The 27,599-nt window shown below is 55.4% G+C and overlaps 2 protein-coding genes across 4 annotated transcripts; both read left to right on the top strand.

Annotated features, from left to right (window-relative positions):
- The first annotated feature begins 835 nt into the window (after positions 1 to 835).
- On the top strand, positions 836 to 8,319 carry SMIM45 (small integral membrane protein 45). 2 transcript variants are annotated; one of them, XR_012675086.1, is made up of 4 exons: positions 836 to 1,512; positions 4,452 to 4,527; positions 5,311 to 6,354; positions 6,391 to 8,319. XR_012675086.1 is itself a non-coding variant. In XM_075159316.1 (3 exons), exons 1-3 carry the CDS (start codon positions 1,240 to 1,242, stop codon positions 5,517 to 5,519), a joined length of 558 nt encoding a protein of 185 aa, XP_075015417.1. In that variant the 5' UTR covers positions 836 to 1,239; the 3' UTR covers positions 5,520 to 8,308. The 2 variants fall into 2 exon arrangements, 1 of the variants encoding a protein (XP_075015417.1); XM_075159316.1 differs by having other exon boundaries at positions 5,311 to 8,308.
- A 3,147-nt stretch (positions 8,320 to 11,466) lies between these two features.
- Positions 11,467 to 27,440, top strand: SEPTIN3 (septin 3). Of its 2 annotated transcripts, none has more exons than XM_075159064.1 (10): positions 11,467 to 11,696; positions 17,016 to 17,207; positions 17,457 to 17,585; positions 18,326 to 18,407; positions 18,784 to 18,921; positions 19,282 to 19,399; positions 19,845 to 19,940; positions 22,002 to 22,101; positions 22,579 to 22,630; positions 23,886 to 27,440. In XM_075159064.1, the coding sequence occupies exons 1-10, from the start codon at positions 11,687 to 11,689 to the stop codon at positions 24,019 to 24,021; spliced, it is 1,053 nt and encodes a 350-aa protein (XP_075015165.1). In that variant the 5' UTR covers positions 11,467 to 11,686; the 3' UTR covers positions 24,022 to 27,440. The 2 variants fall into 2 exon arrangements, with proteins under 2 accessions (XP_075015165.1, XP_075015251.1); XM_075159150.1 differs by having other exon boundaries at positions 11,509 to 11,696; positions 22,005 to 22,101; positions 23,886 to 25,534.
- The last annotated feature ends 159 nt before the right edge of the window (positions 27,441 to 27,599 follow it).

The raw sequence follows: 27,599 nt of genomic DNA, 5'->3' as shown, positions 1-27,599 counted from the left end.
AAAAGGAGGATGAGGAGGAAATCATGGATCATGCCAGCCAGCTCCCACAGCTCCCAGCACAGCCCTGTCTCTGCACTGATGGATGAAGCCCCAGCGCAGTCCGCGACAGACCCCTTGGGTGTCTTACCTTTGGAGGCAGCAGGCACACGTGGGCTCTGTTACCCTTCACAGGTTGGCTTGGGGAGGGGACGAACCCATTTGTGCCTGAAATGCAATCTGCTGGGAAGCCAAACCTCGCACCTCGCGGCTCCTGGGGCGTAGGCACGTAGCAGGCACAAATTCAGGGCTCAGACAGTTTGGTGGATATTATTAGCCCTGCAAGCCTTTACAGCACACCTGCAGGGCTGTAGGTGTCAGAGACTAAGCGGGCAGGGCTGGAGAGCACAGGCGGGAGGAGAGCAGGCAGCTCTTGGGGCTGGAGCCAGTTGTTTGATTGATTTTGTTAAAACATTTTTGCGTTAAACGACTTCTGGGTCACAGTGAAAATTTCTCTGTGTACAAAAAAAAAACACCAACCAAAAAAAACCAAAACAGTTTGGTTGTTCCTATTTCTGTGCTGTTGAAAAGCTGACAATGTTTTAACAAAACCTCTTCCATCAGCGGCAGCGATGACAGAGCCAGGTATGGATGTTCAGGAAACAAGGTATTTCCCTGAAAGCAAAAATATTACTTCAGACAGCAATGTTTTTCTGTTTTCTGCTGTAAGATACTTTTGGTCAAAGTGTTGATTATTTTATTTTTGCATAAAACCCCCAAAGGGAGTACTAACCTCCCTCCCCCTTCCACCCCTCCCTCTCTCTGCCTCCATCCCGCTGCCGACAAGCCACCAACCCCCAGAGCCTGGGGTGGGCACACCGGTAAGTCTGCGGAGCCTTAAAATCCCGTAAATCTCCACCAGCTCGAGCTCACACAGCCTCCCCCAGCATTTCTCCTCCTCCCCAGCTCCATGCTTCCTCCTCAGCCCGGCGGAGAGCAGGTCCTCCGGCGCTGGGCAGATGATGCGGGAGGAGGGAGAGCATCCCTCGGCCGCCTCTCCCGTGGCTCTCGCCCGGGTACCATGTGCGGGTGAGCTCGGGAGGCCCGTTGCCATGACGACTGGTGCTAAAATGCCCCCCCCCCCCCCCCCCCGCCCCCCGCGCGGGGATGCAATTGGTTGCAGACGGTCCCTCCTTCGCGGGGGAGGCCGGCGGTGGGGTCTCCTGGGGAGGCTGAAGGGGGGCTGATGCTGCCGGGGAGGCGATGGGGGAAGCCCCCAGGAGCCCCGGTGGGAAACGAGGCCTCGCTGCTGGCTGCGTGTCGTCCCCGCACGCTCCCGCCAGCCGCGGCTGCTCCCGCCATCCCTCCCTCCCGCCCCGCGCCTGTCGCCTCTCGCTGTCGCCCTGCTCTCCCGGAGCGGGGTCCCTTCTCCCTGGCACTGCCTGGCTGGGAAAGGAGCCTGACTCATCCCGGCCGGGCCCCGGCAGATGCTGGAGGGAGCAGCCTCATCCCGTCGCCCTGCGCCCCTGGAAGGAGGTAGGTGGCATGTTGCAGGGCAGGTAGCGGGTGCTTCTTGGGGATGCAATGCATGGGAGCAGGGTTGTGTCCGGGTCCCCAGCCATTGGCAGCTCCTTGCTCCACGCTGCAAGTTGCCCCGGGGTGCTCAGTTCTGGGGGGATCTTCTGTGGTCGGGGTGAGCCCGTGTCTGGTAACACTGCAACCTGGTTTGTGCTCTCGACCATGCACAGGGGAGGGTTTTGTGCCCAAAGTCACCTGTGTCCTGGCATTCTGTACGGGCACCGCTTCTGCCTCACTCACCCCCTGCCCGGTCACTGCGTGTCCGTGTCTCCTGCAAGCGCCCTCTCCCTGCTCCTGGCCTCCCCCCAGCAGTTTCTGCCCTGTCACTTACAGCGTGCCCCCCAGGGCACCCGTCACAAGTGTACCCATGGCACCTCGGGGAGCAGCGGGAGGCAGCGCAGGGGATCTGGGTGTGACATTGAAGGAGAGCAGCTGGAGTGACAAGTGTAGCATGGGTTTATAAAGGGTCAGTCAGCTTCCCTCTATGAGATGCTGTCTCAGCTGAAAGACCAGGGACTCTTTCGTGTCTTTGGGGGGACACGGATGTCCCACTGCAAAATGGGGTGCTGAGATCAACCATCCAGCAAGGGTTAAGGCACATTTAGTATCTGCAGAGCTGCTCCAGAAAGCCGACATCTTTGAATGAAACTCCCTCTTTTTAGCATTTGCAGCCAAAATCTGCTCATTCACCTAACGAGAGCAAGTGCTTCGCCGGGCCAGCCCTGCAGAAGCTGGGGGGGGGTGGTCTGACACCTCACCCAGTACTCGGCCATGGCGAGGACCCTTCGTTAGGGGGGCAGGGACGGGCGAGCAGTGGGAGGACGCAGCACGAGGTGAGGACTGCATAGCAAGTAGACTGAAGAATAGGTTGCTGGCGAGCAGCTGGGAAATGCTGGCTCTGCTAGTCATGGAAGAAGGACAAATTGGGAAGTCTGTAGGGCAGCTTTCTATTGCGGCGCTTTTTGGATGGCAGCTTCACTCTCAGGTTTGGAAAGCAGACAATCGGGGAAGGAAATGAGGTTGCTGGCTTTCCTCCTGTCGTCCTAGGGGGTCCAAGCCGGAGTCACCTTCCCAGGCTCCCTAACCCTGCCCATCGCTGTCGCCAGCCGAGGACTGGTATCAGCTGCTGGGGCACCTCTGGAGAAGGAGTTTGCAGCAGGCTTGGCCCCCCTGCAGCAGCAGCTTGGGGGTGCAGGGGGTGCACAGGATGTACTTTTGCAGAGCACATAGGAAAGCTGCGCTGAGGGGCCTCCGGCCAAACCTGGACCTCAGACCCCACTCCTGTCAGGGAGCGGGGTTCGTGCCTAATTCCTTCCACATTCCCTCAGGACAAATTGAGCGAGGGAAACCCCACAGCAGGATCCCTGCTCCCCACAAGACATCTGCGACGTTATTGCAGGCTGGGGTGGGAGGTTTCCTCCCGAGTTACTCGCCTGAGGAAGGCAGAGGCAGCCATGAAGAGGCAGGAGCAGCGTCCAGACTGTCCCTTTGCTCCCGGCCAAATGGTGGCTGATGCTGAGCCACCCGGTCCTGTTGCTCTCAATCAGCTGGAGCAGGAGCCCGGCAAAAGGGAGGTGCAAATCATTGAGAGGGAGACAGAAAAAGTTCTCCAGGACTTGGCAATGGTAGGGGCAGTGCCGTGGGTAGCAAAACCAAGAACTGCTGAAAGCCAAAGAGCATGGTAGGAGGAGGCAAAATCCACTGAGTTCTCCCCTGTCGTGCAAGGAGAACAGATAATTATCAACATCCATGCCAACAAGCGGGAGGAAATCAGGCATTTTCTCCAATGCTGGCAGTTTCTTTCTTATGTTAACAAGAATTGCAGCTCATTTCAGATCTAACCCTGTGACAAAAAAGGTGTTATTCAGAGGGTAGAGATGCATCTCATGCTTCCTGCTGCTAGTCTCGGGGCGAGCAGGCAGGGATGGGCTTTCCTGCTGCAAAAGGCATCCAGCAGATAAATGCTGCTGGGCACATTGGAATCAACTAATGGCTGTGGTATTAAAAAAAAAATCAAAAAAGCCCAGCCTCTGGTGTGGGAAAGGGCAGCAGCCTTACCGGCCAGGAGAGGAGAAGAGGATGGAGATGCTCGGAGCTCTCCCCAGCCTCCCCTTAACCACCCCGCGCAAGGGAGGCTGGGGACACATGGTTATTAGCAGAGGGGTGACTCGGGGGACGGTCACACGTGGCAGCTTTCAGGTGTCTGGAAAAGCAGGAGCTCAATGTGGGTGCAGCTCTGCTGTAACTCGGTCCCCGCTGAAGTCAAGGGGCATTTCATCACCTCCACCGAGGGACGAGGGTTTTGGAAAGCCTCCCTTCAGGACTGCATTTTGTTCCTAAGCCCGGCACTGTTGTGCTTTCCCAAGCCTGAGGGTCCCTGGTTTAATCCACCAAAGCCTGTGACAAGCGGCACACTCACCGTGCAAAACCCAGCAGCCCTGGTGCCCGAGGGAGGCCGTAGCTGTGCTTTTTGGGGGGGAGATGCTTCTCAACTCCCTCTTCTGCCCCTGCATGACCCACACCCTGGCGGGTGTTTCAGTAAGAGCGGGTGGCTGGGAGTCAGACAAGTTGGGCACCACTGTGGGTTGCAATGTGGGTTGCTCCCTCCCTCCCATAGGATGGGGATAAGGGATGGGCACAAACGTGATGCCATTACAGATTTTAAATGGCCCCGAGTCAGGGTGTATGCCCTGAGCACGGCATCAGCAGGGCTGTAATGGTGGGGAGGGAGTCGGCCAGGGCATCAGCAGGTTGTGGGGTTGGGACCCTGTCTGTCCGCCCCTCCAGAAAGCTTCAGCCCTGACGGCTGGGCAGGGAGATGTTTGCTCCTTCCTGCTCACTCATTTTTAGCCCCGGAGTGACAGCGATCGTGCAGCGCATTGTTTTGTGTTCCCCAGGGCAGCACTGCTCCGGACTCGGCACCTCGCGCCTGGGTGGCGAGGGGCTCCCAGCAAGGCAGATCGGCCGCTCCCGGTAAGTGGCTCCCGCTGCCCAGCGGCTGGTGTTGGGGGGGGATCTGTGCTCTGCTCCGGTTCACGGCAGCCGGCAAACCGGAGACCTGGCTCAAAAGGATCCCGCAGCAGAACTCATAAATGTCATAGGCAGCGATACCTACTGGGGAGGGGTGATAAACCCAACCAGTGCCTCCTGAGTATCGCTGGGGAAAAGCCTAGGGAGGCTCGGGAGCACATGGGAAACTGGTGCAAGCCCAGGCCAGGCAAGGCAGAGACCGGTGCTCAACCAAGAGCCGCAAGGTCCCCAAGCCCCAGCAAAGCAGGACGCTAAATAGGGGTGCAGCAAGGGAGGGCTCAGCCAAGAGCTAGACCAACTCAGACTGGGAATTCCAAGGCGTCGTGGAGTGTCAGGGGAAGGGGCAGCAGATTTTTCCCCAAGCGGGAGATGAGAAGCAGCTGTATTTACCCACTGCAGGAGCTTGGCTTAGCCAGGCACCCGCTGCCTGCCTTTAACCACTGGCAGCAGTGCTGGGGGAGTGCGGGCTCGCCCCCCTCTGCGGGGAGGGAGCAGGACTGACGCGCAGTGAGGGGGTCCCAGTGATAAGCCAGGGGGATTGTCCTTTCCTGAAGGCTGAGGTGCCTTGGGGTGCAACCAAGCATGAAATGGGGTGCAGCAGGGCTGTGAGGAGGGGTGCGGGGAGGCTGGGCACTGCTGATGAGACTGATGTCTCGTGATGAAGTGTGGTGGAGGTGGTTTTTGGGTGCTCACGCTGCACAAGCTTTCTCCCTTTTTCTCTGGCAGCCATGCCCCACTTCTTGGATTGGTTTGTGCCGGTGTATCTGATGATCTCCATTCTCATCCTGGTGGGCTTCGGAGCTTGCATTTACTACTTTGAGCCAGGACTCCAGGAAGCCCATAAGTGGCGAACGCAGAGGCCGATCATGGAACGAGACCTTCGGAAGACACTGATGATTCGGGACAACCTGGCTTTTGGGGTGCCTGAGGTCTGACACGCTGCCCACTGAGTCCAGAAGAGCCTCTCCTGGGTGGGCAGCAGTCCACAAGCCTTAGTAGGGATGACAGTCCTGATCGTCACTGCGCTCTTTGCTGATCTGGGTCTCGTACTCACCACTCACCTTTCTGTTCCTTTGCTTCTTAGGCAAGGTTTGTGTGGCTCTGTAGACTCAGGGCTTCCCATGCGCTCACAGCCCTTCACGCAGCCAAGGACTTCTGCTCCTCCCCATGGCCAAGACTGATGAATCACTCAAATGAAAGGTCCCTTGTTAACCACTTGAGTTTGAGCTGCCTGGCATCTTGACATGACCCTCAGTAAGAAAGGTCTCTGCAGGGGTACCAGGCTTGCAAAGGGTGGTGCACAGAGCCTTTTAATCCTAGTCACTGGGTTAAATCTAACCCAGTCTGTTTAAGTCCAGGGGGTATTTTGGGGGAAATAAATGGGATTTCAACCCAGACCATTGCTTCAGCTGAGCTCTTCACAGCACCCACCCTTGGTGCTGGGACGGTAACCTTGCTGAAACTCTGTGCAGGGGGGCAAGGGCTCAGCGAGCCCCAGAAACTGAATGCCTTGATCCCTGCCAAAGGCGCACCACTTCTCTGTGTCTGTTTGGGAGATGGAGAACATCCATCCACCAATCCATCCATTCCAGATGCACTACATTCAAATTAAAGATCTTTAGTAAAGAGTTTTGTCCAAGTCCTGTGTCAAGCTGAGAATATTCTGCAGCTCTCCATGAAGGGGTGCTGCCAGACTTATCACATAAGCCTCTCCTGATCTGCCTGACCTTCTGCTCCTCTGCCACAGAGTGAGATGGGATAGACCGGGAGGTAGCTTGCACTTGTTCGGTCCCCTGCACTCCGGAGTCCTATTGCATGAATGGGCTCTCCCTTAACTGTCATCCCAACGAAAGCTGTAAAGCATCCCTTGACCCCTTTCCCTGCATGTCTCTGAGAAGGGACACTGAGCCTGTTGGCAAAATGGGCCCATTGCACTATCTCTGCTTTCTGGACCCAAGCCATATAATGTGGGTCTGGCACAAAATCCCATGTTTATAGCCTATCTGCACTTTCTGCACCGCCCCAGGGCTGATCGGCTACCGAAGCCCTGTATGAAGGCATGATGCTGGGGCTAAAAGGGACATTCACATCTTCCCCCTCCCTGCCAGCCCAGTGCAATGTCCAGTGTGCAGAGGGAGGTTTGGGGGAGCTCTGAACCCGTGGCAGGAGGTTGTGTCAAGAGCCTCTCCTCACCTCTCCTCCCACCCCAACACCCACCCTTCGGATGCAGCAGGGGCAGCGGTGCTCCCCGTGAGTGCTCTGGACACAGCGGGGTCCTGCCTGCCCCACTCCCGCTCATCCCAGGGGATGTCAGCCGGCTGCCACCACCCCAGCGCGCACCTGGCTGTGCATCCTGTGCCATCACCGGGGCCTGCCAGTATCGGGGCGACCCACATCCCCAGCGTCTTTCTGGGGTGCCAGCTCTGTCCCCAACGGCTCCTTTGGACAGCAGGAGTCCCTCGGGCCGGCTGCCCAAATCTGCCGCAGATGCCAGATGGGCTCGTGTCACTCAGCCTCTTCTGTGAACCTGTCAGGGGAGATTTTCTCCTCCGTTGCCAAAGAGAGGAGAGCGCACTGGGATGGTTTGAGTCAGTGATGCTCCGCTGGTAATTCTCTGGGGGTGAAAGTTAATTTTTAGCTCTAAGGGTTTTGGCTGAGGAAGGAATGGGTCAGGACATCCTGTAAATATCCTGGGTCTTTCTGGGACATTTCATCCATCCAGATTGCAATCGTATCACCATTATCTTCTGCACCAAAACCAGGCACACTAGCAGGAGCTTTCAGGCTTTGTTTCAGCCAGAGGACAAGTCAAAAGTCCTTCCATTCGGCCAAAACCGGAGATCGTGACGCGAGTACCCTAACTGGGGAGTCTCGCTCGGCAGGGGAATGCAGTGAGTGGGATTACTCCTGTAAAGTTATGCTCACCCTGGCAAGCAAAGGCTCAAAGCACAACCTGAAACAGGTAAATCCCACATATTGTTGTGCTTTGGTGATTTGGGGCTGCGAAAGGGAAATGCCGCGGGGCTGGGCTGCATGGTCTGACGTGCCACCCTCAGCTGCATGGCTCACATCCCCTGCCCTCTGGCACAACACAGCCATATCTCCAAGCGCCAGCTTGGCAACCTGCTTCCTTGCCTCCACTCCCTTTTAGCTGGGACTGCACTGCGAACGGACCCCAGCTGAGCCATGGGGTAGCAATAAAAACCTCTGTACTGGGCTTGGATCAGTCAGGGACAGGTTAAACCGTCCCTGTGGGAAGGGGAGCCTGGTCCCCGCGGCCTGCACCAGTGCAGGCTGCTCTGCCATCGCACCTCCTCCAAACCCATTTTCGCCTGCTGAGTCAAAAGAGAAGAGGGAAAACCACCAGCCCGGTAAAAATGAAAGGCTGGGTCTGCCACTGCCGCTCTCGGCCAGCTGGCATCCGTGGTGCGATGGGGCTCCCCATGGGGGTCCCCTCTCCCCTCCTCTGTGTCCTCCTCTGCGCGCCGTCCTGCCTGTTTTCGCCTCCGCTCTGCCCACGACTCGCCGCAGAAACCCAGTAAAAAGAAGATGACAAGCAGGTCAGGGCTGGACTAGAGAGACTCTAGTTATCCATCTCCTCTGGCTTGTGTTTTGCGCTGTTTAGTCCTGACGCAATCAGTATTAAGCCAGGTATTTTCCACAGGTACAAAGGACTTTATTGCCAACGGTGTCAAAGCCCTCCCCAGTGGAATAAAAATGTGACAAACCGTGTGGCTGACACTGTATTTTCCTGTTGTTTCCCCTGGGAGCTGCCTCCTTCCACCTTGGGGCAGGCAGCGAGGTTTCCTTTACAGCCCGGGAGGTCTTCATCCGCCTGGTTTCTGTGCCAGCTACGCTGTGGGGCTATCTGGGAATAATTAAGCCAAAGGCAAACGCTGCCTGAAAACTGAGACTGTTTCTCCCCTGTGGGACCTGTGCAGCCAGAGAGACCTCAGGAGAGAGGGAAACAGTCACAGATACTGAATTAAACTGCATAAAGCGTCAGAGAAGATACTTAGTGCTAGGAATACTGCACAGCATCAGATTGGTCTTTTCCACCTTCTCTGTCTCTTTGCCTCTAAAGAAGCAGAGGAGTTACACCACCCTGAGCCCTGCCTCCCCCCAGCACTCCCCGCTCGCTGCAGGTCACGGGATGGTGGTTCCCCCTCCACCCCTCAGCCCTGGCCACCAGAACGCAGGCGAGCATCGCTCCCGCCGCACTGCGGGTGCTACGGGTGCCCGGCTCTCCTTCTCTTTGCTCCTGTTTGCCCACCAAATGACGTGTGTCCTCATCCCTCCCCACCAAAACACCTTTTTCCTTTCCTCTTCGGTTATGGCGTTGCCCTTCAAAGTCTCTGTTATAGGCGTAGAGTGGCAAGCTCTATAGAGGAAGGCGTAGAGCAGCAAGCTGACTCCCTGTAACGGATGCCCTCTTGACCCTGAAAATGGCCCAAAGCTGGCAAAATTAAGAAACAATCAGAATAACAAAGAAGCAAAAGAAAATCAGAATAAAGGAAAGAAGCATCAGTCTGGATGAACACCCGACAAGTGAACACTGAACTTCCTCAATGGGGCATAAACCGTCGAACTGGAATCTGCCATTTGAGCGAAAAAAAAGAAGAGAGGAAGGGAAAACATTTCAAAAATTCAGAGATTTTAATTTTTTTTTTAAATCGCACCCATTGTCCTCAGGAGCAGGCGGCACAGGCCTGACCTGGTAGGTCCGCACTGCTCCTCCACCTCCCACCATGGGAGCGGGGCAGGGGGCCGCGGCGTGGGGCTGCCCGCGGCGGGGGGCTGCCCATGGTTGTGGGGCTGCCGGAGCGGCCGCGGCGGGGGGCTGCCCATGGTTGTGGGGCTGCCGGAGCGGCCGCGGCGGGGGGCTGCCCATGGTTGTGGGGCTGCCGGAGCGGCCGCGGCGCCAGGCGTGGGAGCATGCCGGGCAGGCCACAAGTGCCCCATTGTCCCGGCCGGAGGCGGGTTGGTCGGCCCGGCAGGGCTGCCGGCGGGGGCTCAGGCCCACGGACGACGGTGGCTCCGGGGAGTGCTGCATCCCAGGACGCCGCAGCCCCGACAGCGGGGAAGGCCTGGGCCCCCCGGCCCCGGCCCGGCACCGCCTGCCCCCCGCCCTCGCGCCTCTGCTTCCAGCCCGCTGCTGCCCACCATGGAGGAGGACGTCGCCCCTCACCGCAGCTGCCTGCCCGCCCTGGGCGGCCCTACCGGCCCCAGCCGCATCCCAGGCCCCCCGCCACGGCGGGACGGGCCCCTCAGCGGCCCCGCCGCCCCCACGAAGCGGAGCTGCCTCTCGGTCACCCTGCGCCGGGCCGGCGGGGGCGGCGGGGGGCCCCCCTGGGAGCGGCTGCGGGGCCTGGCCCCCGTCACCCCCGTTCCCCCTCGCCCCCGCTCCACGGTGACTGAGGGGCCCCAGAGACGTGGCAGCCCTGGTGGGGCCGAGGCCGCCCCGGCGGCGAAGATGGGGGTGCCCTGCTCCCCGCCACGCTCCGGTGGGTCTCCGCTGCCGGGATGGGCTGGGCAGGGGGGAGGGAAGCATCAAGGGGTCCCTCAGGGCTCGGTGTGGGGCAGGGCCCTTCGGGAGCAGCGGGGGGACATGGGGGACAACAGGGGCTTCCTCCCCTCTTCGCCCACACTGGGATGGGTGAGCAAAAGTGGGTGGGAGGTGAGCCCGTGTGGCGGTGAGTCCAGCCCCCAGCGGGGAAATGGGCGGCTGCGGGTGCCATGTCAGGAGCTGTGGGTGCTGGGATGCCCGTCTGTCTGTCTGTCCCGACACAGCTGGCTTGTCAGACCGCTCAGCCTAGCCTGGGTAACTTTTCAGCGCTGACGGTGATTCTAACCCACGGCGGGTGCGGTTTCCTTTTTGCCCTGGGGGGCTGCAAAAAGAGGCGCCCAAAACCCTTGCTGAGCCTGCCAGGCGCCCCACAGCCTGGCCCCCACCCAGGGGGCTGCCGCACGCTGGAGGGACACATGGGCACGGCCCCGAAAGGACGTCAGAGGGCCAGAGCAGCCCCAGATGTTCGTGCCCCAGCACGGCGTGGCAGGGCCATGGTGTCTGATGGGGCCGGGGCTCACAACCGTAGGAGAAGGAAACACAGAGGGAGGAAGGGGCATCCCCCTCCAAAGGCACCGGCAGCCAGGGGCATCCGCACGGCTCTCTGGGTGCGGGCACATCCACCAGACAAGGCAGGCAGGCACCGTCAGGCACGGACGCCTGCCAGGGCACGCAGGGATGTGACCTCTGTGCCCAAGATGGCCCACGGGCGGCACCTCTCCTTGCTCCCCACACGCATGCACACACATGCACGTGCACACGCATGCACACATGTGTGTACACACACACACACACGGAGGGGACGGCGCTCGCTCTGCCTCTGCACCGTGGGCTGACAGCCAGGAATCGCAGTGCCGGAGGAGAAAAGGTTTCTCACGCCTCCGCAAGCGGAGCTGAAAGGCAAAGTGCTTTTGATGAGCCAAAACGTTCCCAATTTCCTCCCTCTGGGAAAGCAGAAGGAGGCCTTGCAATCCCCTGAACCCAATAAATACCTAGGGGGAGAGAGCGCCCTTTCTCAGCCCCGCTGAAGCAAAGCCGTGAAGGGTTAAATATCCCCCTCCCTAAACTAGCAGAGATGCTGAAACCGCCAGGGAATTGGGAGGGAAAGGGGCAAGAAAAGGTCTGTGCGGTGTGCGGAGGGAAGAGGGGTGCGGGTGTATGAGGGGGGCCCATCGGCAGCAGCCCCTCCGTCCCTGCAGCCGTGCCTACCCAGGCGGGGAGGCTGGCGGGGGCCTGGGATGGAGCCGGGGGCCTGGGATGGAGCTGGGGGAGGGTGCGCGGGGGGAGATTTTGCGGCGATGTTTAATATTCAGGTCACATGACGATGGCAGCAGGAGCAGCACCAGCATCCCCGCTCCGCTGAAATAGCCACTGGAGAAGGAGGGGAAGGAGAGGGGGGGAGAAGAGGACACAGGGAAGAAAGAGAGAGGTAAAAGCGGAGATCCTCGTAGCCCACCACACCGCGTCAGCGTCAGGCTAGAAAAGTGGGGGGAGACCCACCCCCTTGGGAGAGGATTCGGAGACAAAGGAAGCTTCATGTTCAAAGGTAGGATGCTCTGGGCTTGGCAGGGCTGGGCGATGCCGGAGGGACGCCGCTGGGGCTTTTTGTGCAGGCACCCTCCACCGTGCCCCCACGCTGCCCAGCTCTGGCCACGGTGGAGGAACAACCCCAAAGGGCAGCGGGGAAAATCGGTCCTGGCTTTGTCTTTCCTCTTTTTTCTTCCTTTCGGTGGCAGCAGTCTGGCATGAAGGAGAACGAGCAGGGCTGGTTGCGGTGCTGATGGGGAGTAGCTGGCGCCAGGCGCTGCTCTCAAAGAAAGAGATAATCCCAGCTGGTCCAGGGCTGGGGAAAGCCCACAAGCTGCTCGGCAACTGGCTTGTCCCTTGCCAGTGACAAGCAGTCGCTGTGGGGGCAGCGGGGACGTCCTGTGCTGCTCCCTGGGCATCTGCGCAGGAGCCGGCAGGCGAGCAGGGAGCCCCGGCACCGGCGGGCAGGCGGGCAGGGGGACAGGCAGCTGCGGTGGCACGGTAACCCTGGTCCAGGGGTGCTCAGCATCCTCTCGCCTTGTGATACAGCCATGCCGCCTAGGCAGCAAGCTGGGGTATGGGGTAAGGACTGCACGGCCGGGGAGTGGCACCAAGGGTACGGTCGGGGCTGAGGTGAGCATCTAACCCTGCGGTGGCTGGGCTGGGGATGTGCCCAGCCCCTTCACCTCCAGCTCCTGCATCTCCAGAGAGGCTTCGGCACACGCTGCCCTAGATTCCACTGCAGCCCCAGCAGAGCCAGGCTCCTGCCCAAGCCCTCTGCAGAGGGGAAGGAAGGTTGCTGCCGGGAAGGCTGCGGCAGCCCAAAGGGCTGGGATGAGTTTCCCTGCCCCACTTGAAATGGCCGGTGATCCTCAGGCCAGGCAAAAAGATCTGGTAAGAAGAAGGGCTTTGTTCTGCACCCTGAGGTCAGGAGGTGCATCCGGCACGGCTCGACCTTTGCCCTGCACAGCTGGGAGAAATGCCCAGGGGTCATCATGGAAACTGAGGGGAGAAAAGGATTTTTCAAGTGGAGAGATTCTCAGTCCAGCACCTCTGCAGATCTGAAGCAAGGAGCAGATCCCAATGCCTGCAAGCCCCAGGGAGGCTGTGCTACTGAAGCAGCTGCTTGCTTTCCTTCCTAGGGACCTGGCATCACCCACCGAGGGCCCGCTCTTGCCAGCTGCCTTCAGGCTCCAAACCCATCCCTCCTCCCCATTCCACCTCTGCAGGGAGTGGGACCATCGGTCCGGGCCCACGCGGGTGGAAGGGGCTGGGGTAAGATGTGTGTGTGGATTGCTGCTTCCAGCTGGAGGGAAACGGCCTCGTGCCACGCAGAAGGAGAGCCGCAGCGAGGCCGTCCATGTGTTACGTGGGGGTTAAACAGCCTTTCCTTGCTGGAAGCTGGGTTGTGGTGAGCGACTGTTTGCAGCCCTCCCTCCCTCTTGCCACTCAGACAAAGGACGGGAAGGCAGGGGGAGGGGATGCGACTGTATCTGGGTTATCGGGACAGAGTAGATGTTAGTCCCCACTACTGGAGCCCCTAAGGGACCTGCAGGGCCACCTCTGTCCCCAACTAGCTGCTGCAAATGTCAAGGGCAGGCGGACATGAAGGGTGTGCTGCGGTAGTGGTGTCTGCTGCTGGCCATGTACGCCGGCCTTCCAGGGAGAGGTTTTGGGGTGGATCAGTGGGTGCGAGAAGCAGAAGCTAGCTGGGACCGCTGGAACCTCTCTGGGCACCCGTTGCCCTTCTGGCCCTGCCTGCCCCAGCCCCAGATGCTGCACGTCTCCCTGCTCCGGAGCCGAGTGGAGCATCTCCTGTGAGCCAGAGATTATCCCCCAGCAGCCAGCCCGGGCCACCTCCCACCGGGAAGCGGGCAGCAGAGGTATCACCAGCAACCGCCCTCTTAAATGAGCTTCGCTTAGCACACAGAACAAAGCAGCAGGGAAAAGGGTGTCAATGTAACAGCGGATGTAAGTGGTTAACCTTGGCTAACCCGCTATTCATTATCAGCTGTACTGGCCGTAGTGCCCACTCATGTATTCATTACAGGGGACAGCTGGAGGGGCTACGGGATGTGCCTAGGATGCATAATGCTACCCCTTGACCAGTCAGTCAGAGCGCTAATGAGGCTTCATAGCAGCATTAGCATTACTGCACGTAAAACAGAGCCATTCCCAGGAGACCAGGTAGACACGTTTCATGTCTCAAGGTGCCTCTCATAGCTCCGGCCCCGGTTTTGCACACCCTGACTTCCCCGGCAGGCTGTTCCTCAGTTGGCTCCTTGGATTCTTCTGTGGGAGTCAAGAGGTGGAAAATCGTGTGCAGAAAGCGGAGCCCTTGGGTACCTCTTTGCAAAATGGGGGCTTCCCTTCCTGAGGCTGTATGGGAAGGCACCCCACACAGAGAGGAAGGCAAGTGACCAAGAGGAGAAAGGGAGGTTGTCTACCCCAAGACATTGAATGTCCAAAACCAAAATGCTGGGAGATATCACTGATATAAAGGAAATATTTAAGGAGACTTCTAGAGATATTTTCTCCTGGTCTCAGAGCTTTTTATAGGTGCTTAGGAACCTGACTGAAATATGTGCTCCAGTCACTGCAAGCTCCTGGCTCCAGCAGCGAAGCCTGCAAAGGGATGTCCACGTATTGCGATGTCCACAGCACAGTTAGCAACATTTGCCAGCTCTGGGCAAAGAAACCCTCGGTGAGATTGAGGGATGAGATATAAACATCTTAGTGAGCCTTGAGGTTGGCTGCCAGCAACTTCCCTCCTTCTTCCTCCCTGTGTAAGAACAAGGAGTTGAAGGAATAAAGGAAAGGGCAACAGACTACCTGAGGACAAGCTACTGCCCGCGCAGCAAAGGGGTTGCAGCCCGCATGGCCCAGGTCCTGCACCCATCCCATGCAGCTGCTCAGCTGGCCTTTCTTCCCACCTCAACCTGACCCTGTCCACCTCTGGGGTTTATTTGCCCCCATTACTGCATTAGCCAAGTGCCTCACTGGGGCCACAGCCCCCTGCCCCAGGTCCCCTCATCATTCCCTGTCTCCCTCTCTCTTCTCCCTCTCTCTGGAGTAGGCAGGACACCAGCAGGGCTGTGTGGGGTGCGCGCTGGAGGATGCTGCAGCAGGATGAGGGGCATGGCACAACCACCCAACTACGGTACAGGTGGCGTGGGCCAGACCGGGAGAGGACAAGCAAAGGGCAGGGCGCAGGAGAGCCGGCTGGCTCGGCACTCCGTGCTGTGCCAGAGAGATGGGCTTTCCTGGCTGGCAGCAGCTTTGAGAAAGCTGGAAAAAGACAACAGGAGCCTCAGGGGATGCTTTGTCAGCAGGAAAGGCACAGACTAGCTGTGACGGGTGTAAGAGTGGATTGCAGCTGAGAAGCGCTCGGCTCGGCAGGCTGCCTCCTCCAGCAGCTGCCCGGCAGCATGAGGGGCTCCGAATTGCCAGCCTGGCTCAAGCCAACGGTCCGTCTTGTGCTCTGGTCCCCCGAGGGTGCTTCTCGCTGCTTCAGGAGAGGATAATGATAGCTCAGAGTGCCCTCGCTCGGTGGGGAAGAGCAGGAGGGGGGGGCCATCCTCTGGCAGACCTCTCCCCTGCGGGCAAGGTGGAACGGAGGTGGTACGAAGCCAAGACCTTTTGGACGTTACCCGCGGTGCTGTGCAGCCGTGCGCTCACATGGAGGGAAGATCCCTTCTCCCAGTTTAACATAAAAGACTTCCCAAGCGGTGTGAAAGGAGCTGGATGGAGGCACCCTTCTCCTTGCCAAGGGTGGCCTTTCTGCAAGGTCTACCCCCAACATACGATAGTGGGATATTAAAGCTTATATATAAAATGTAAATTTTTCCCTGTGTAGAGCAGCCCTTTGTGTCTGCACAGCAGCTTTGCTGTGGGAATGCTAGGCAGGGTCGCCAGCCAGCCGTGCAGCCTGTTGCAGCCTAACCTTGTCCTTGAACAAAATCTCTCTGACCTTTCCCCAAGCCCTGTCTCTGCCTGACCTGGCTGAGCTGTCACGGGAACCCCGGACTGGTGCTGTCAGTGTCCCCAGCCCGGTGACCTCTGAGACATCTTCCTCTCCAAGAGGCATGTGTCGCCCACCAAATGGCAGTCGCCTGCCCTGCGGCTCATGTGCTCCTCTGCAGCCAGTGGGTTCTGCTGAGAGGAGTGAAAAACTCCGCCGAAATGATGGAAAGGGATAATTTAGTGTGAGATACTTGAACTGAAGTGGCATCCAAATAAGCGGAGTGCTTACCAAGCAAAAACACATGCTGTCCCTGTCCTGGAAAAATAACCATCTAATGAGACAAAGCATGGGGGAGTCAAGTAATTAGAGTGGGAGAGGCTCTAGTTTGCAGCTGGTTCATATATGAAAGGTATTTGATTCCCATTGCCTTCATCTTCCTTTCTAGATTCATCCCTCACACCTCCCTTCCCCACCAATTACAGCTTTTCTTCTGTGCCCTCTCCTCTTCCAATCCCCGGCTTCCTCCCAGCTGGTGGGAGCTGCTCACTAATGAGACAAGAGATGGAGATAAATGAACAAGACTGCCCCGAGCAGGGTGTGCCATCACCCAAAAAAGAGTCGGGGAGGCTGGAAAGCCTGCAGGGCCTTTCTTTTTCCCTGTTTGTTTTACATGGAAAAAGCAAGGAGGGGGAAGCGAGGAGGGAAAGGTGCAGATGATTAGTTTATTGATCACGATGATTAGTTTCTTGAGCATGACAAAAACCATCGATCTATGGGCAGGAGGCAAGCGCGGAGGCTGTGGCTATGCTTTGCACTTCCACCACTGCCTTCCTCTGAGGAACTCAGCCTGCATGGCCACTAACGCAGCCGCCTCTGGCAAGGGCCAAGCTTGCAAGTCCTCATGGTAAATCCCAAACTCTGTTTCAATATCGGGACTTGACACAGGATAATTTTTGAAAGTCTGTTCCATAGCAAATTTCATGCAAAACTTGGAGGGGCAAAACATTGGTGATCCTGGTGAGAACTGGCAGACAAAACTGAGGAGACACACACAGAGCTTTGAGCACCCGATTAGGAGCCCAGCCAGCTTCACTGGGTCTGCTCATGCTGTTTGGAGGTAGCCATCAATACATTGCATGTTCAATGAACCCCACTTCTCCACCTCCTCGTCTGGAGTGATACATAGAAGAGTGTACTGGAAACTCAAGTAGATGTTCCTCCATGAAGAGCCTTTACTGCTAAAATCTTGCTGTTCAGTCATCCTCAGTAGCCCTTGAAATGGATGCTCAAAGTTGTCCTCAGGCCCTGTGACAGGTCAGTAGGGAGGTCCTCATTACATCTCAATGATGATTTTCAATCTTTCTCCCCATGCAGGGCCAGTGGAGACCAAAAACGAAGCAGCCATGTCTGAGCTGGTCCCAGAGCCACGACAAAAACCAGTTGTACCGATGAAGCCCATCGGCATTAACGCCAACTTGCTGGGCTACATCGGTATTGACACCATCATTGAGCAGATGCGCAAGAAAACCATGAAGACAGGTTTCGACTTCAACATCATGGTTGTAGGTAGGTAGGGACCAGTTGAGGAACGGGGAACCGTGGCCAGGGACTGTCCTATGAGGCCAGGTGGGAGAGCGAGCCCGACAGGGAGGACATGAGGGAGCAGACAGTGCTTGCTCTGGGGGAAAGGAGAGCCTGCACAAGGCAAGGAGACATCTACAACCCCTTCCCCTGCCAGCCTGGCTCCGACCCCTGGGCCTGCTGTCATCGCCGGGCTGTGGCAGATGTCATGAGCTTCCTCTTTGCAATCCTCAGGTCAGAGCGGACTGGGAAAGTCGACATTGGTGAACACTCTCTTCAAATCCCAGGTGAGCCGCAAATCTTCAGGCTGGAACCGGGAGGAGAAGATCCCCAAGACAGTGGAGATCAAAGCCATCGGGCATGGTAAGAGCTGGGCTGCTGGGGTGGAGGCAATACTGATGCTTCAGCACAGTCTTGCAGAAGACCTCAGTAGCCTATGCATACAGTTCTTTGCTGTTAGGCAGCCCTTTCTCCATGGGAAGCTAAAGGACAAGTGACAGTTTTAGATGGCCTCAGATCCAGCCAAGGCTTTTCTTAAACAGCAATGTCACAGATGCCACAGCCAAAAGTAAGCAGTAGAAAAAGAGTTAAAGATATTTCTTCTGCCAAGACGTTAGTCTGCATGTGTGGATTAAGCCTTGCTGTAAGTCATTCCCACCTGCAGACACTTAATGATCTATAGAAATTGCATTAGTGGGTCCCATTCCAAGCCTGGCAGAGCACATCTCCTTGTGGCAAAGCATCAGCACAGCTTCTACAGCACTGCAGAGTAATGAGCATCATCTCAGATTCATCCCCTCAGCTGGAGGGGAGGACAAGTTGTGTAAGATAGGTACTACCTCTGGGCCACAGACTGAGCACAAACCCATTTTCCTGTGACAGAGTGGTATAAGGTGGCTTTGGTGCAGAGGTTACCAAAATTTGGGGTCAGAAATGCAAGTGGGGCTCACAATTGTTGAGGCATGACCCAGCCTGGCCTGGTCATGCTTGCTGGGCAGGGATGAGGGCAGAGTGCTCTTGTTCCCTTGTAGGGCACAGAGACATGTTTCATGATGGAGCAGGTCCCCAGGGAGGCGTATGATTGTCTGCAATTTCTTCCCCAGTCATTGAAGAAGGTGGTGTCAAAATGAAGCTGACAGTGATCGACACCCCAGGATTTGGGGACCAGATCAACAATGAGAACTGGTGAGTTTTACATGGTCAAGGCCTTGTGTCCCAGAAAGGGCTGGAGTTAAGATGGTATATGGAGTGACTCTCATCTCTTTGGCCCGGAAAGTGTCCGGGATCCTATTGCACTCAGGGGGCCGGTAACGGGGACGTGGAATTGTGAACACCATGGGTCTGTGTGCATGCTTGGGGGTAGGCACATATTACATAGCAAGTGCCTGTTTCTGTGCTCAGTTACAGAAACTCTTAAACATCTCTGCTGATGGTGAGATGTTTGTGGTGGATATTTTTTATGCCTGAGCCTGCTTTGCTGCTGTCAGAGCTGGGAACACTGTAGGCAGGAACATGAGGAGATTTGTACCTGTCTATTCATCTCTCTTTCCCACCTTAACAGCTGGGAGCCTATTGAGAAATACATCAACGAGCAGTATGAAAAATTTTTGAAAGAGGAGGTGAATATTGCAAGGAAGAAACGAATTCCAGACACACGAGTGCACTGCTGCCTTTACTTCATCTCCCCCACAGGCCACTCGTACGTACACAGTCCCTCATCCTTCCTCAAGCTCTTGGTGCCTTTGTGCCAGATATATACCCCGCACTGCTCCGTCTCGGCCATGGACCCAGGGGTCCTGCCTGCGGGGCTGGCCACTGTTTAGGATAACTTTGGGTGCTGCGGGGCTTGAAAGGATCTAGGATAACAAGGGCAGGAGAAACACCATTGTGTTTGGGAGAGGGCAGGATGGATGGAAAGAAGGAGATGAGACCATGGTGGCAGCAAGTGGGGTACGTACATGGGAGGTTTCATTGATGCCCTGATGCTGGGAGAGTCACAAGGATGAAAGGCGAGGAGGGTAAAGTGACCCCTTCCATGTTGTTCCCTCTTGGGCTGCAGCCTGCGGCCTTTGGACCTGGAGTTCATGAAACATCTCAGCAAGGTAGTGAACATCATCCCGGTTATTGCCAAGGCTGACACCATGACCTTGGAGGAGAAGACCGAATTCAAACAAAGAGTGAGTATCTCCTCTCCTGCATGGGATCCTTTCCTGCCCCGGCTTGAAGGTGGGAGAAATGAGCGGTATCTTTCTTCCTGGGATTGCAGCGCAGTTCACTGGGCATGCAGAGAGTCCAACGTTGGGTTGGTGGGTAAGTCCTGAAGATGCAGCTGCTTATGGCTCTGAGGGCATCTGTTAGAGGAGGAAGAAACATGTGTATCCCTGTGACATCTCGTGATATGCTCTGTCACGGGAACTGCAGAGCCAGACAAGTAACCGGGGTTGGGGAAGAAAGACTCATCATTGCTGCCGTGTGTCCTCACTTTGCTGCACACTTCCCTGGGAACAATTCCTCCAGTCCCTGCCCGCTAGAAGGATGTCCCAGATGTGTCTGCCCGGCCTTCCCACCTGCCTTCCCTTCAGGTTTATGTTGCTTTGTGCTCCAAAATGTCTCTCTGCCCAGGTGCGCAAAGAGCTAGAAGTAAATGGCATCGAGTTTTACCCTCAGAAAGAATTCGATGAGGACTTGGAGGATAAAACAGAGAACGACAAAATCAGGGTAGGAAACATTTTATTGTGGGAGGGAAAGGGGGGATGAGGGCTGGTCATATTTAACGAGTGTAAAACAGACGTGTCACTAGAAGGTTTTAAGTGCCTCATGGTCCCTGAATGAAAGATGCAATGGATGTAAGGGATGGTCATTCCTCCTTCCCAGCTCAATGTGTCCCTGGCGTTACTACAGGGTGCTATGAAGGCTGAGTGAGGAAGGACTATGTTTCACCTCCTCTTGCTGAATGCTCTGTTTGGCCATCATTAAGGACCAAAGGGGCCTGGTGCGTGGCTGATGTCCAGCCTCTGTCCCAACCAACTGCCCCATGAGCCCTCTCATCTGCTGACCAAACTTGACCTGAAAAGCAGTCCAGTTCTTTGCTCCTCCAGCCCCTGTGAGAAGGCTTGTCCCATCCTTCCCTCCTCAGAGCATTAGAAACTGTCTCTTAATTTCCAGCCTGTGTTTGTTCATGGCCAGATTGTATTTGTGTTCTTGTGCCAACACCGACTCAAGCAGTTCTCCTACCTAGTGGTCCCCTCCGCCACTCAAGGCACTTATAGAGAACAATATTATTCTTTGCTGACCTTCTGGTCAGCTAAAGGAGACAAGCTCCTTTGGATGAGTTTCCCATTTCTCAGTAGTCCATGCTCCTAGTCACTTTTTTCTGTGCCTCCTCCAGTTTGATTTGATTTTCTAGCACTGTTGCTGGTACTCCGTACTCCCCGGTCTCTTCTGAGATCTGAACTGCTAAGCCCGTGGACCACACGCTTTTTAAACAATTGCATCACACTGCTGGCTCGTGGTCATCTTGTGACTGACTAGCACGTAGGGTCCTTCCACTCCTTCAGTTGCTGCTTGTTCATGAGCTCCGAAGTCGTAGCAGAAATTCTTGATGTTCTTCCCTAAATGCTGCTCTTTGTGCCTCAAACTTACATCTTCCCGGATAATAACCCAGTCTGCCTTTGCACCGACAACACCTCTTGGCCTTGTGATGCTAGTGCATTTAATTATCCCACTCATCATTTTTGTGGCTAGGCCATTAATGAAAATAGATTGGCCGCCGTGGCAGTCCTCAAGAAACTCGAGGAGTCTTGCATTGCAGCCTGACACTCCCTTTCAACTCCCCCAGCTGTCACAGCCCCAAGAGAAATTCCCACCTTCCCCGGCTTAATTAATCATTTCCCATTTGGCAATACATCACACATTCTGGAGAAGACTAGATGGGTTTTGCTTCTTCCCCAAACTGTTTCTGGTTTTGAGGAGGGCACCACATTTTGTTCTGCACTTCAGCATCATTGCCCTAGGTTTGGATAGTCTCACACATAAGAAATAAAGTGCTTTTTAATCTCCATTCCTGTGGCAATTGCAGTCCCCTCCCAGGCCCAGGGACATTTTTAAAGCAGAGTAAATCTATGAACGTCTGCACAATCTTATGGATAGCAGGGTCTCCTGCACCCTGTGCTCTGGAAATAGATGGTTTCTCCCTGTGCTTAGAGATATCTAGCCTCACCTACTGTCCCACTTCCCAGGAAAGCTGCAGCCCTACCCCATTTTTGGCGTTCCTCAGTACAATCATTTCAGCCATTAAACTTGTTGAATGTTTATGTGTCTTGTTTGGGAGGATTATTTTGAGTCCTCTCCTTCTGCTGGTGAAGAACTACAAACTTGGTGAGAAATACTCACCGCAAACTATCCGTATGAGCAGCCCTGAGCTGACAGACCCTCTCCTGGTTACGCCAAGGTACTCCTTCTCTGGTCATCCCCCTCTTCAGAAATGCTGGAGATGGGTGCAGAAAAGCTCTGCCCCTCACTCCAGAGCCCTTGGCACTGCTGCAAGCTACCCACTAAGCTCAGGGGGTCCAAGGACACCTGTAAAGCAAGGGCCCAAAATACTAGGCATAGCACTGACAGGTGAAGAGGACAGCCAGTGAAGTTTTGCTCTGGAGAACCTCTTCCCTTGGAGAAGCCCTTGTGTTAGGTGAGCTGAGAGGAGGAAACGTGGATGGGGAACAGTGATGGTGCTGCTCTCTGGAAGAGGTTCAATATGTCTCTCCACATGTCTCTCCCCAGCAGGAAAGCATGCCCTTTGCAGTAGTGGGCAGCGACAAGGAGTACCAAGTGAACGGCAAAAGAGTCCTGGGCAGGAAAACACCTTGGGGAATCATTGAAGGTAAAAACCCCCTTGCTTCCGGGAGCTGAAAGTATCTCTGCAGGCCCCAGTAATAGACAAGAGTCCAGATGCCATGTCCCATGGCTACCTTCCCATCCCTTTTGCGATAAACTTTTTGAAACCAAGCAAGAGGAGAATTCTCAAATAGCTCTGCTGGAAGGGAACGGCCATGGTCAATGCGGTACCACTACTGCCAACTGGCAGAAGCTGGAGCCACTCTGAACACCACGGTGTGTGAAACTGAGCTCCTGAGGTTGCCTTGGTTTTCAAATGAAAATTCACGTGACTGCTCAGCACCTCTTAGTGTGTATCCTCAATGATTGACAGTTTGGTGTTCAGACAACTGTCTGTCCTTTCTGAAGTATGCAGGCTCTGCCCACCTGGAACCTGCCCCATGGCAGTGACCTTCCCATGCTCTGTAACCACAAAGGGGTTGTTGAAAAAATCAAATGCAACAATTGCTTGTTTTCTTTTCAGTGGAAAACCTCACTCATTGTGAATTTGCCCTACTTCGAGATTTTGTCATCAGGTAAGGCCATGGTCATGCTCCAGTTTGCTCTTGATAAGCAGGGAGTCTTCCTGAGACCCTCTTAGAGTGAAATAGCCCCTATGGAAAGGAAAATAAAGTACATTTCAGGCAGTGAAAGCTTATGTGGGGTAGGGTTGCATTAAGTTAAGGGGTAGATATTCTAATGCCTCTCTTTGTGACGTGACCGCTATGTCAAGTAGGTGCTAGTTTTCACATATGAGCTGGACGCCTGGAGAAAAGCAGGGTACTACCACCCCCCTTATATTCCATTAAGGATATTAGGTTGCAACAACTTCTATTGTTGCTGACAACAGGTCTGGGCTGGAGTCAGTGAGAAAGAGGCCACTACCACATCCTAGACCATGTGTCCTACCAGGCTGAGGGATGTGCTGGAACATATGACCTGGAAGTGAAAAGCTCCATATTTTATTCAGCTTTCATTGCCCTGTCTTATTTCTACTCTGTGTCATGAAGTTGTCTCAGCACAAGTGATATCTGCCCCAAATTTTGTAGAAGAGCTGCAGATCCAGGGTCACCTCTGTTCCCTATAAATACAATAAGGTTTTAAAACAACACCAAAAATAAGAAAATAAGGGAAACACTTCAAAACCTGAGCCCTGTGGCTAATTCCACCTGTGGGTATGGTGGTATTGAGGCACTTGGCCAGGTACAACACTTTGACATCACCCTACTGCCTTCTTTTTGTTCTGTGATACCGTCTGCAGCAGATGTGCTTTCCCTAAGTCTTCCAGTAAAAACATCCTAACCAAGTGATCATCACAAAGCATATAGCAATCCAAGCCCACAGACTCTCTGTGGAGGTTAGGGATGACGCTCACAGCAGTGTTCTGCAAGTTATGGTCTGCAGTGGACCTGATACACCCTCCTGGTGCTTTCTTGTCTCACCACTGCTTCAGATGAGATAAGCCCCTGTCTGGTCTGACACACCAGGACGGCCAGGAGCTGTCCCACTGGTGTGAGAGGGGCAGGACACTGGCAAGCACAGCCAGGGATTTCAGCCCATATCCTGCATCCTGCGTATGTTCTTGAACGCTGATGCTCCAGCTCTCAGTTGTGTGTGACGGCACCCACGCCATCCATGCAGAAAGAGGGGTATGCTCATTAGCCAGACTGACTGAAGAAATCTTCCATTTATCTCAGGGAATAAAATCATCATCAGAAGATTAATATTGACTGCGCTGATATTGGTTATTGTATCCTCTTTCCAACCCCATCTTTGCTTTGCCCCCTACAGGACCCACCTTCAGGACCTAAAAGAAGTGACCCACAACATCCACTATGAGACGTACAGGGCCAAGCGGCTGAATGACAACGGAGGGCTGCCCCCCATGACTGTCGAGACAGAGGAAAACCATGAAAGTAACCTGTGAATGACACCCTCCCTCCCCGCTGTCACCCGGTGTCTCTGGATACGACAACCCACCCCTGCTCCCCTTGACTCTACCATGGGCCTGTCTCTGAAGCACGTGGCGCATCCTCCGTGTGCGTGAGAGGACGTGAGCGTGAGTGCGTGCGTGTGTGCGTGTGCCTACCTCTGTGCCGGAGAGGGACCAAAGGCATTTCCCCTGTCCTTCCCAGAGTGTCCTCGTTCCTGGTTTGGTTTTTGCACAGCGGACTGTCCGTCATCTTCCTTTCTCTCGTTTCTGTGTCTCAGCTGTGTGTCTTGCCTGGAGGAAATAGGGATGGGGGGGAAGGATTTCTGGGGGCAGGAGGGCTTCGGAGGTGGGAGGTGTGGGGCATGCTGTGGTCCTGTTTTTACCACTTGGAGAATTGGCAAGGAGAGACTGGTGGAGTCGGTGCAGTGTCTTCAAGTGATGGCAGCAGAGATTTCTCTTGGATCCTCGGTGGGTGGGAAAGCAGCTGGTTGGTCTGAGGGCATGGTGGCCCAGCATTTTATGCCCATTTCTTGCTGTGGCTTCCCAAGGGGAAATGGCAGTTTGGAAGTGGATAGATGGGAGAAGTGACAGACTGACATGTTTTGCGGTTCAGGGGAAGTGACCAGTGGGAGGAGAGAGAATTAGTTCTTGGGCTGTAGTATCTATTTGAGAAGCATGAAAGTACTTGGAGAAAATAGCCGTATTTTCCAAAAGAAGAAAAACTCAGAGGAAAAGAATGTGTTCCTACTGCAGAGGGTGCATTTGCCCTGCCCAGCGCTAAGATCAAAAGCCATGCTTGTGTCACAGGCTTTTGATCTGTGCAGCTCAGACCAAGCTGTCCTGAGGTCACTCCACCTCATCCTCCATTGCAGCGTTCTCTCTCCACCAGCACTAAGCAGGTCCCGGCCGAACCTTTCCCCCACAACACGGCCCCCCTCTGCTGTGGGAGCGCAGGGAAGACAGTGCCATGGGGGGTCCCTGCCAGGAGCTCCCCCCAGGGACAGCCTTGCTCGGCACAGGGCCTTCAGGATCTTGAAGGAGTGCAAGAGCCGTGGATTGAGAAGCACTGGGCCAGGGTGTCTCCCTGGGTCTCCACTGATGGTGGGAACACAAGAGATACCTCCTCCTCACAGAAATGGCTGCGTTTGCTACTCCAGCAGTCTCAGCGTGCGCTGCTCCTCCGCCCTCCCAGCTTCCATGTCCTCCTCTCCTGTGCTTTTGTCCTCATTCCCTTTTAGCCCTCCATAGCTTGCTTCCTTCCTTTCTTTCTCCGTCTCACTTTCTCTGCTCTTGACCCTTTCTGTCTCTCCTTCATTTCTCCGAGTACTTGAATCTTCCTCTTCTCCAGGCTGTTTCCTCCCTCTCCCTCTCCCAAGCTCTCACACCTCCTCATCAATGTGCTTTTGTGTCCTGTTGAGAAGCTGTTGTTTTACCTTCCCCTGGAGGGGACGGGGAGGGAAGGTAAAGAAAGAGGCACAGCTTTACTGAAAACTATATGCTTGTGTCTAGCCGGTGTCAGCTCTTTTCTGTATGTCCCTGAGCCAGGTGGAAATTGTCAGGGCTGGCTGGGCAGAAGGGAGGAGGGGAGAAAATCTCAGATGTCCTGAGTTTGGCAGTGTCTGCCTGTCACCTAGCATGTCACATGGCTGGCAGGGGTTGTCACCTCCAGGAGAATAGCCGGTTGCACTTAAAATGCACATGCAGAATGCCATGGCACGGGATAGCATCGCTGCGAGCAAGGACAAGTGAGATGGGTTTTGGATGGGGGTTGGAAAGGCTGACGTGGGTGGGAGAAAGAGGTCCCAGCAAGGGGAGAGCAGAGGAGGACTCAAGCCAGGACTGAGGTTCGTTGACAGAGCTGTACGGGGGCCAGGGCTGGGAAGAGGGTGCTCCAAGCCTTCGCAAAACCGTCTAAGAGCGTATGTCCATCTTGTGGCTTTCTCCGGTGCTGTCACTGCAAAGCAAAGGTCTCTTCACTCTCACTCCCACCCGTCCACACAAATCAGCCATTCTCAGCACCGCTAGGACGTGAGGGCCATACCAGCCCTTCGCAGTCCTTTCACCACCCACATTCACGGCTCCCGTTGTTCCTGTACGCAGCGTGTGCATATAGCCTTGCACCCGCCTTCCCACCTGCACCAGGCCTCCTCGGCCCCGCAGAGAACAACAGCCTCACCACTGCTGCCAGCAGCCGTACCACGGACCCTGCAGAAACCATCCTGCTACGCTGCTACCCATCCCGCCACCCACACTGGCCCTCCACAGCCCAACACGTGGTCAAAGTCTCCTCCCAGCTTGTCTCCACCAGCTGGCCAGGCGTGGAGGTGTCCCCAGCATCACCGGCTGCCAGAAGCACCTTCTCAACCTACTCTGTGTGGCTGCTCCTGCCTAGCCTCTACACAACGTTTTAAGCCCAGTGCAATAGGAAAGACCCCCCCAGGGCTCCTCTTCTTCACTGCACTGAAGCACGAAGCCACACTCCGTCATCTTTAGGGGGAGCGGGCGGAGGTGTTCCCTGCACTTGGTTTCTCACACAGCTCTTTGGTGGCCATGAGACTGCTCTAAGGAACTCTCTTGCCACTGGGCTGCGTCACCCTGGGCTGCGGTATGGTCATTTCTACGACTTTTGGGCCCAAACAAGGGTTATGGCAGAGAGCCAACACTGCCCTGTTTAATGAAAGGAAAGCAGACCCCACGCAACAGAAGAGAGAGATTTTCCTTTTCCTGTAACGTGGATCGCAAGGACAAGGCTGTGTGTTTTGCCCTATATGTTTAGGAATTTTTGTTTGGATGTAATAAGGTGGTTTTTAAGCTCTGCTCTGTAATCTCCTGTGAGATCATGGACTACTTCTAAAGGATCCATAAAAGCTCGCTGAGAAAAGCAAGCTCAGGTATTCCTCACTGCCATCTGCTCATGCAAATATCCTACCGGTATCTGCATATCTACCAGAAAGTCTACAAATGGTAAATATCAAAAATTTCCCATATTGCGCGACAGTGGAAGATACTGTTGGGAAAAAGTCTCTGCCAATGGTTAAGCTGGAAAAAGCCTGAATGGATCCTAGCTCTCGTGTGCCACCAGCTGAGTCCCAGGATGACCACAGCACGTCAGATGTTCCCCTCAGAGATATCATAGGAACGATATCATAGGGGGGTGGAGGCTAAATTTTACACGGGATGTACCCACTCGGTGCGTTTAGAGACTTATGAACTCTTCACCACGTAAGCCATTCACCAGAAAAATTTTGTAATGCATGGTAAATCCCAAAGGTTGGGGGGTTTTTTGAGTGTTTTTTTGGTTTTTTTACACTGGACAAATTCCATTTAGGCTAAGACAGTAATGAACATCACGGCAGGCGTGGTTATGCTGTGAGCAGAGAGAGCAAGAAGAGCAAGCAGGGCTACGTCTAGGCACCAGTGTTTGTGGTTACTTGTGAGGACAAGTTAATTACGGTTCACTACGGTTTGTAAGCGGGCGTCTCGGGGGAAGGCTGCCAAGGACGCGCTGCCAGCACCTTTCCCGCCCCAGCACAGGTCTCGGAAAGCGGAAGCGGCGCTGCGAGGGTTACGCG

This window comes from Calonectris borealis, chromosome 1 (genome assembly GCF_964195595.1).
Source record: "Calonectris borealis chromosome 1, bCalBor7.hap1.2, whole genome shotgun sequence".
Classification (NCBI taxonomy): Eukaryota; Metazoa; Chordata; class Aves; order Procellariiformes; family Procellariidae; genus Calonectris; species Calonectris borealis.
This window is presented reverse-complemented; position numbering and strand designations above follow the sequence as displayed.